Below are 10,179 nucleotides of genomic sequence, written 5' to 3'. Positions count from 1 at the left end.
GGCTATGGTAGCATTATTCCATGATACGATGCACAAAGAAATTGAAGTCTACGCGGATGACATGATTTCCATGTCTAAAACTGAGGAGGAACATCTCGTCAACTTGTGGAAGTTGTTCGAAAAACTGTGTAAGTATCGACTATGATTGAATCCCGCCAAGTGTACTTTTGGGGTCAGGTCGGGAAAATTGCTCGGCTTTATCGTATGCCAGAAAGGGATAGAGGTGGACCCTGACAAGGTGAAGGCCATCCTTGAAATGCCCGAGCCACGCACCGAGAAACAAGTCTAAGGTTTCTTGGGAGGCCTGAATTATATAGCAAGGTTCATATCACAGGTAACTGCTACCTGTGAGCCTCTCTTCAAGCTTTTGTGCAAGAATCAGTCCGTCCAATGGAACGACGACTGCCAAGTGGCGTTCGGAAGGACCAACTGATGCCTCATGAATCCTCCTGTGCTTGTGCCACCCATGCCTGGAAGACCCATCATTCTATACATGACTGTGTTGGATGAGTCAATAGGATGTTTGCTGGGGCAGCATGATGAGTCTAGAAAGAGGGAGCAGGACGTCTATTACTTAAGCAAGAAGTTCACAGCATGTGAAATGAACTACTCTTTGCTTGAAAGAACATGTTGCGCCTTGGTATGGGCAGCCCATCGTCTAAGGCAGTACATGCTGAGCTACACCACTTGGTTGGTATCGAAGATGGACCCAGTCAAGTATATTTTTGAAAAGCCCGCTCTCATCGGACAGATCGCTCGGTGGTAGGTTTTGCTGTCAGAATTCGACATTGTTTATGTCACCCAAAAGGCGATAAAGGGAAGCGCCTTGGCAGATTACCTAGCTCAACCACCCATCAATGATTACCAACCTATGCATCCCGAGTTCTCGGACGAGGACATCATCATTTTGTTCAAGGATGAGGTGGACAATGAAGATAAGGACAAATGGATGCTGTGGTTCGACGGCGCGTCCAACACACTTGTCCATGGAGTAGGGGCGGTCTTGCTTACCCGCAACGATCGATGCATATCCTTCACGGCTAGGTTGGGCTTTGACTACATGAATAACATGGCCGAGTATGAGGCATGTGCCCTTGGGATTCAAGCAGCAATCGACTTCAAGGTCAAGTTGCTCAAAGTGTATGGCGACTCAGCCTTGGTGATTCACCAGTTGAGAAGAGAATGGAAGACTAGGGATCATAAGTTGATACCCTACCAGGCTTACATCAAGAAGCTCATAGAGTTCTTCGAGGACATATCCTTCCACCACATTCCTAGGGAGGAGAATCAAATGGCCGATGCGCTTGCCACTCTGGCATCCATGCTTCAGTTGACCCCGCATGGGGATTTGCTATACATTGAGTTCAGATGTCGTGGCAAGCCTGCACTGCATAATAGAAGAAGAGAAAGATGGTAAACCTTGGTACTTCGACATCAAGTGATACATCGAAGACAATGAGTACCTACAAGGGGATTCTGACAATGACAAGAGAACATTGAGAAGGTTAGCAGTCGATTTCTTCCTGAGTGGAAGCATTCTGTACAAGAGGAACCATGACATGGTTTTGCTCTGATGTGTGGATGCCAGGGAAGCTGAGTAGATATAGGTGGATGTTCACAAGGGTTCCTTTAGAACGCACACCAACGGGAGTGCTATGGCCCGAAAGATCCTGAGGGTAGGGTATTACTGGCTCACCATGGAAAACGATTGTTGTATCCATGTGAGAAAATACCACAAGTGCCAGGCATTCGCGAATAATGTCAATGCTCCACCCGTGCCTTTGAACGTCTTGGCAGCGCCTTGGCCATTCTCCATGTGGGGAATAGATGTGATTAGGGCTATTGAGCCTAAGGCTTCAAACGGACATCGCTTCTATGAATCTCCGGTAATATCCTGCTAAACCCAGAAAACTCCTAATCTCAAGAAAAGACTCAGGACTCTCCCACTCAAGAACAACTTCTATCTTAGGGGTCTACTGCTATACCCCTTTGAGATATCACATGCCCTAGGAATCTAACTTTCTCTAACCAAATATCACACTTGGACAACTTAGCATAAAGTTATCAGTCCCTAAGGGTCTGCAGCACAATCCTCAAGTTCTCCTTATGTTCCTCTATAGTCTTGGAATATAACAAAATGTCATCTATGAATGCTACCACAAAACTATCAAGGTAAGGGATAAATACTCTATTCATGTAATCCATAAACACACCAGGAGCGTTAGTCACACCGAAAGGCCTGACTAGATACTCATACTAACCATAATGGGTCCTAAAAGCAGTCTTTGGAATATCCTCAGACTTCACTCAGATCTGATGGTAACCTGACCTAAGGTCTATCTTGTTAAACACACATGCTCCTACTACTTGGTCTAAAGGTTGTCTATTCTAGGCAAATGGTACTTATTCTTAATCGTCACCTTATTCAATTGGTGGTAGTCTACACACAACCTCATGGTCCTATCTTTCTTCTTCACTAACAACACTTGTGCTCCCCATGGAGACACACTAGGTCTCACAAACTGCTTATCCAACAACTCCTCTAATTGCTTCTTAAGCTCGACTAACTCTGTTGGACAAGTGGCCTCAATAACTTAAGAGTGGGGGGGGGGGGGGGTTGAAGGTTCAGAAGTTGGAAAAAGAAAGAGAAAGAGAAAGAGAGAAAGAAGAGGAAGAAGGAAGAAAAACGAAGTCGAGGTGCTACTGAATCGCGACCGTGATCATTCCCAACATCGTTCTCTTGTTTTGTGTCCCTAGTGCAACAGTCGGTTAGTTTTTTTCAAGAGTTGAATGTAATCTATGTACCCTTAAGGGTCCCCTCTGTTATTATGTGCATATTCATCTTCTCCATTTATCATCGGTGATCTCATTTTTATTTGTAAATTTTAATCCTAACCGATCACTAGTGCCATAAAAAAAATTGTTAAAAAGATTGAAAGCTAATAAACAAAAACTAAAATAAAAAAAACCAACTCATAACTAACTTTTCTCTCCATCAAATATCACTATAGATCGTTTTAAGGTCCAACGCCTTAACGACCTTTTTGTTTGTGATTAAAATGAATCTTTCAAAAGAATAAAACCAACTCAACACACAAACTTTCTCACATTAAAGAACTACGTAGGTCTGAATTCCTCATCGCACCTGAGGATACGTAGGAGCAAGGGCAACCCCCTTGTCGACCCCCCCAAAACTAAAAAATATAATAAGGGAAAAATAAATAATTTTGAAGTCATGCTGTGTACACTCGATTAAAGGCAGTCGTCCTTTGTGACGGGCATGTAGGGTACTAATACCTTCCCTATGCGTAAATAACTCCCGAACCCTTATTTTCAATATTCGCATATCTCTTTTTGGCTTTTCTAATGTTTTCCTTAAATAAATGTTGGTGGCGAATCCCGCTCATTTTCTCCCTAGGAGACGAATGGGCTTTTACCTCTATTTATTTTGCTTTCACCGTCCCGTCGTGAGGTAGGTTGCAACAGATGGTGACTCCACTGGGGACTTGTTAGAGAGTTAAGCCATTTTCATTGAGTGTGTAATTTTATCATGACTTTTTCTTTATTTTATTTTTCAAAAAATAAAATGTGCCATTGAACCCTAGGATAGACGACAGGTGCTATACTTAGGTTGCTCTATTCACACATGAAATCTACACTTTTTTCACACACCTTTAGATGTTGGGCCCTATACCCGGGTCCGTGTGAGCCATAGGGAGTGGAGGTTAATCTGTGGTCATGCTGGGTCTCCGACTCATTTGATAACTATCGCAACCTACCCTTCGGCGGGAGGGCGAGGCGAGATAAAAATGGGCATCTTCCAAAAAGAAAGGTCTGCGAATTTTGAAATAAGGGTTCGGGAGTTGTTTACGCATGGGGAAGGTATTAGCACCCTAAGCACCCATTACAAGGGACGACAACCTTTGATTGAGTGTGCATAACATGACTTCAAAATTATTTTCTTTTCCCTTCTTATATTTTTTTTTGGGGTCGACAAGGGTTTCGCCCTTGCTCCTACGTATCCTCGGTTGCAATGAAGAATTTAGACCTACGTAGTTCTTTAAAGCGAGAAAGTTGTGTGTTGAGTAGGTTTTAGGCTTTTGAAAGATTCATTTTTAACTAACAAGAAAAAGCGGCCGTTAAGGCGTTGGACCTTGAACGATCTCAAGTGACTTTAATGAAGAGAAACTCAGTTATATGTTGATTTCATCTTGGTTTTATTCATTAACTTTCAATTTCTTGAAAAAGATGATTTACGGCACTAATGATCGGTTGAAATTTACTTTACAAGAAGAAAAGAGATTACTGATGATAGAAGGAGATAAAGATGCACAAAACAACAAAGAAGACCCCTAAAGGTGCATAGATCGTATCCAAATCCTTAAAACAAGAACTAACCGGATGACGAACAAAGAACACCGAACAAAAAACAATGTAGAAGTCGATTATGGTTGCGATTCGGTAGCGCCTCGACCTCATTTTTCTCTTATTTCTTCTTCTTCTCTCTGATTTCTCTCAAAATCCTCTTAATACTGAATGTCCAATCCTTTACTCAGCCTCCCTTATGCCTATTTATAGCAAAAAGGGCACTTGGTGGACTTGCAGCTTGCCCAAGTAAGTTGCTGCTTCACTCTGAAGTAAGCTGGCTCGCCTAGGTGAGCTGGTTACTTCAGCCCTAAGCCATTTGGTGGCCCAAGCGAGGCAGAGGCTAGCCTGGGTGAGCTGGGGTCCAGAAAAAACCTTGAAAAGATCCTTTTCCCCCTCCTTTTTAGTATCTTTCCCACCCTTGACCAAAACATCGAATGATCTTTTGTCTTGCACGGTAACTGGTGTCGAACAGCTCAATTCGGGTAGGGAGAATCAAAATATCCATGAATGATAGTCCCCAGACGAAATTAGGGTCTGAAAGTTGACCTCTTTACTTATCTTTTATTGAAAATGAAAAGGTAAGTAAAGATAAGGACACTAATTTCATCGGAGCGATCATGTTATCCGACCGACAACTAGCGAAAACCAAAGAAGTGAAACCTGTAAAAGCAAGAATAAATGGACGAAGTATCAAAAGTACTAAACAAAAGACGCTTTAGTCTTGCACAACAATATAGGTGACATTGAAGTCTTTGGGAATGTAAAGACAAAAGACATTGCAGTCTTTGGGAATGTAAAGACAAAAGACATTGAAGTCTTGAAATGTAAAGACAGAAGACATTGAAGTCTTGAAATGTAATGACAGAAGACATTGAAGTCTTGAAATGTAATGACAGAAGACATTGAAGTCTCGAAATGTAAAGACAGAAGACATTGAAGTCTTGAAATGTAATGACAGAAGAACTTGAAGTCTTGAAAATGTAGTGACAGAAGACATTGAAGTCTAGAAATGTAAAGACGAAAGACATTGAAGTCTTGAAATGTAAAGATAGAAGACATTGAAGTCTTGAAATGTAATGAGAGAAGACATTGAAGTCTTGAAAATGTAGTGACAACAGACATTGAAGTCTTGAAATGTAAAGACAAAAGACATTGAAGTCTTGAAATGTAAAGATAGAAGACATTGAAGTCTTGAAATATAAAGACAGAAGACATTGAAGTCTTGAAATATAAGGACAGAAGATGTTGAAGTCTTGGAAATGTAAAGACAGAAGACATTGAAGTCTCGAAATGTAATGACAAAAGACACTGAAGTCTTGAAATGTAAAGACAAAATACATTGATGTCTCGAAATGTAATGACAGAAGACACTGAAGTCTTGAAATGTAAAGACAGAAGACATTGACGTCTTGAAATGTAAAGACATAAGACATTAAAGTCTTGAAATGTAAAGACAGAAGACATTGAAGTCTTGAAATGTAAAGACAGAAGATGTTGAAGTCTTGGAAATGTAGAGACAGAAGACATTGAAGTCTTGAAATGAAAAGACAGAAGACATTGAAGTCTTGAAATGAAAAGACAGAAGATATTGAAGTCTTGAAATGTAAAGACAAAAGACATTGAAGTCTTGAAATGTAAAGACAGAAGACATTGAAGTCTCAAAATGTAAAGACAGAAGACATTGAAGTCTTGAAATTTCTCACTAAAATGCAAACATGCTTAGTAAAGAAATAAACCCCCAAACCGATCAGAAGAACACACATTTTTTTCAAAAAACAGTGCGACTAATTGGGGATGAAAGCATGCAGATAGAATTTCCCATAACCAAGGATGAAATTTAAGACAATTGCATTTTTTTTCCTAAAAGAACATTAGAAGAAACACTGGGTCCAATCAAACAGAGGAAAACTGCACAAGGTGTATAAAGCTTCACACAGGCAAGTGTTTCGTCTTAATTCCAAATCACAGATATGTCATAAATTGATTTTGCAAGTCATTTCCCATCAAATCAAAGATAATGTGCATAATCATCATGGGTCAATGGGACTTTCCAAGGTCGAACTTTGTAGGAAATTGGTTTTGGTTGCTCTGGTCTTTCCCCCTTCTTTTTTGTGTGAGTAGGAGAGCAGGTACAAAGATTTGGCTAGTAACTTAAACGGGCGATCACTTCCTATCCCCTCATGTCTTAACCAAGTTACTATTGTTCCCCCTCCTTCTTAATGTTTACAACAACTCTGTACATGGTTCAGACATTGTTTGTTCTAAAGAACTTGTTTTTCCTTTTCTATTTTCCTTTTGCTCTTTTCTATTTTGTTTGATTGATTTTTTTTGTTTCCCTTTTCTTTCTTTCTTTCTTTCTTTGTTGTTTTTTTTGTCTTTTTGTGTCCTTTTTTGCTTTTTGTTTCGATGAACACCACTAACGAAAAGATGATAGAAATTCCCCTTGGAAGACTACCTTTCTTTCTTATCCCAGGGTAAGGTTGGAAACTTCCATCCTAGGTCAGGGTTCTAGTAAAAACCAATGTTGGACTCAAAAGGCTTGCAAATGGCTGAAAATAATGTATATTGGGACAACTATTTGGCCAATGAGCTCAGAAAAAAAAGGAATGTCCAGATCATCCCCATGAATTGCATATTATGATAATTAGAAATTCATGCAATTCAGTGTTTCAACCATTGCTCTCTTAACAAGTCCATACAAAACATTCGAGTCCATTTTGGCATTCAGGAAAGTCTTTCATTATTTTCACCCTCTAGGTACATATTCCTTTTTTTTCTTTTAAAAAAAAACCTTTTGTGTTTGATCTGCAAACTTCCCGAAGAAAACTGGTGATTGTTTCTTTCAAAAAGCATGTTAGTTTTTTTTTTTTAGGAAAACTTTGAAGCAAAGGCAAAGTTATAATCTGAGACTACACTACCAAAAGAACAAAGGGCGCATGAAAAATAACAAAATAAGAAAAGGAACCATGCGTAAGTTAAGTTTTTTTGGTTTAGTTTTTTTCGTTTCAAACAAAAAATCACAAAGAAATAACATAACAAAATACTGAAATCGATAAAGAAAATAAAGATAAGTTCACGAATTTAGAATGTCCTGGTCAAAAGGCTCAATCTCCTCAGAGGAAGAAATCCATCATATCTTCCATGTCACCCTCTTCCTAAGCTTCGTCCTCATCCCCTGGGCCTTTGTGAGGCCTGCCCCCGCCTGAAAATTATGCCTGTCCCTAGTCCAAGCAACAGTGGCCTCAAACTGCTCTGGAGTAGGCCATGGGTAAGGGTTGGGGTCCTGGCGTTACCGGTGCAGGGTATACTGGTAGAAATTGTCATTCAACTGCACCTGACCCCTATGGTTGGCCGCCTGTTGGTTAGCCAAATGCTGCATGTAGAGCTCCATTCTCTGCATGTGAGCCGAGATGGACTCTAGAGATGGTGGCTGCTGTAGAGGTTGTGGTGGTGCGTCTAAGGCCGACTGCTGCTGCTGGTCCTGCCTCGGTTGCTGTGCCTGCCTTGGCATGTAGTACTTCTCAATGAACGACCTATTAATGGGTGGGCAGATGAGCTTTGTGGGTGTAACTGGCACCCCATAGAACTGGCAGTGACCTGTGATCAAGGCTGGAAATCCCAGTGCTTTGTTGGACTTTTCTGGGTCCACTGGGTGTCTTAGAGGCGTGATACCTGCAAACTGGTAAATGGCATCTGAGATAAGTCGAGCTACATGAACACTGACCTGGGTCAGAATAGCATAGACCAGCTGGCATTTAGGTAGCAGGATATCAGAATTATGGTCACTGGGAAAGATGTTGCTAAGGAGAAGCGTCATCCAGATTTGTGTCAACATGGTCATGCTAGTGCGCATGATCTGCACCCGCCTTCCCATCACGCTTCACGCAAATTCCTGTCCTGGGGAGCACAGTAGCTGGCCTATGGCCTCCTCATCAAATCTTGAGACCTGGCTCTTTCTCTCTCTAAACTCACAATGTTGCCCCTCCTCTAGGACCAACGGATACCCCAGGAACTGGTTGATAGCCTCTTCATCATAGGGGATCCATTGGCCTCACACCCAGGAGCGCTTATCCATGACTCCTTTGATGGGCCAGGCATTTGCATAAAATTCCATGACTATCTCTGGGTCATATTTAGCCATGGGCTCTGTCAGCTGGGTCCATTATCTCCTAGCAACCTCCTCTTGGAATTCTGTGTATTCCCTTGCTCTCAGTTGGACCCGTCTCTCTTTGAGGAAAGACCAACCCTTGATCGCTTCAAAGCGGCGCTGATGCTCCTCGCTTCGGACACGGTGTCCGTCAAGCTCAACTTCCGCATGTGGGGCTGAACTAGATCCCTCCCCTGCGGTGTCCTTCCTTGCCCTTTTAGTGAGAAGCTTCTTTGGAGACATTGCCTGCAACGACACATCCATAAAAAGTTAGTTTGCATGAAATTCGTAACCATTATTTCAGTTATCCTAAGCAAGCAAGAAGTCGATCCACTTTGTGTGGTTTTTTTTGCTAATTGCATGTGTTACTATGCAACTAATAAAACAAATCACAACTCAGTGCGTATTATTTTAAAAGAAATTAACATTCTACAGAAATCTAGGTGCAATGTGCCCATCATAGTGTAGTAGGTTTAAACAACAATTAGACTAATTCTACCCAATCAATTTTACGCATTCATGTAACTCATGTATTGGTATTTAAAGCAACGTCTAGATTTCCAAGCTTAGTTCATGCTCTTGGCATTTAATCTATCAACCTAAGTTGCTCATACATCTAAAATGATGGCTGGACATGCATAAAGCTCATTACTCATTCAAATTTCAAAACAACACATGGAATGGTCATTGTAGCATTTTATCAAACGGTTGATGGCGCATGTTAAAACATGTAAAAGAAGGGATAAAGAACAATATGACATGCAAATTTACAATAAAATCAAGGATAGGCCTAGAGCCATCCATTGCAGCCCTTAATCAAAGCATTCAGCCCATGGATTTACAAATTCCTCACAAACATTGCAAAGAAACAACAAATAAAGCACCAATACCACAAGGAAGAAGTGAAAAAATAGATGGAGATAGCACTTACTTGACTGGGATGAATGGAAAGCAAGAATAATTGAGACAAATGTGCAAAAAAAGCTTGGATTTGCTCCAACAATGGAGGTCTCGTGGGTTCCTATGAAGCTTTTGTTGGGTTTTGAAGAAAATGGGGGAAGATGCAAATCATTAACCCATATTTATTAATGTTGCGATTATGGTTTACAAAAATTTTAAGACATGGAGATCCTAATAAGTCCTTGAGGAGGCCCAAACATTGATCCTTCAAATTGCCCCAAGTATTACGCATAATACCGCTTGACAATGTCAGAATTCACAGGCGAAGGTAGCTCTTCGTCATCCATGTTCATAAGCAACAATGCTCTTCATTAGAAAGCCTTCTTCACAACAAACGACCCTTCATAATTCGGGGCCCATTTCCCTCTGTGATCCTTTTGAACCTGCAACACTTTCTTTAGAACAAGGTCCCCTCGCTAAACTTACGCGGGCATACCCTTTTGTCAAAAGCATTTTTCACTCTACTTTGAGATAGTCGCCCATGGCTCATGGCGGCCAATCTTTTACCTTCGATAAGATTCAACTGATCAAAGATGCTTGGGCCTATTTTGATTCTTCCAATCTTGACTTTGCTAGGATTCTCAAAGAAGGAGCCTCCACCTGAAACGTGAGCAAAACTTCCATCCCATACACCAAAGAGAAAGGGGTTGCCCCAATAGATGTACGCATAAAAGTTCAATAACCATGCAATGTGTAGAAGCAAG

General features: G+C 41.0%; 1 protein-coding gene across 1 annotated transcript; it reads left to right on the top strand.

Annotated features, from left to right (window-relative positions):
* The first annotated feature begins 871 nt into the window (after window positions 1–871).
* On the top strand, window positions 872–1,417 carry LOC102659976 (uncharacterized). The gene has a single exon (XM_006596749.1). The coding sequence runs from the start codon at window positions 872–874 to the stop codon at window positions 1,415–1,417; it is 546 nt and encodes a 181-aa protein (XP_006596812.1).
* The last annotated feature ends 8,762 nt before the right edge of the window (window positions 1,418–10,179 follow it).

Source organism: Glycine max, chromosome 14, assembly GCF_000004515.6.
Source record: "Glycine max cultivar Williams 82 chromosome 14, Glycine_max_v4.0, whole genome shotgun sequence".
Lineage (NCBI taxonomy): Eukaryota > Viridiplantae > Streptophyta > Magnoliopsida > Fabales > Fabaceae > Glycine > Glycine max.
The sequence above is the reverse complement of the archived record's forward strand: the minus strand, read 5'-3'. Positions and strand labels throughout refer to the sequence as shown.

Excerpts from the sequence above, each read along its gene's own strand:
- LOC102659976 (XM_006596749.1), top strand. The coding sequence starts at position 872 with ATGCATCCCGAGTTCTCGGACGAGGACATCATCATTTTGTTCAAGGAT.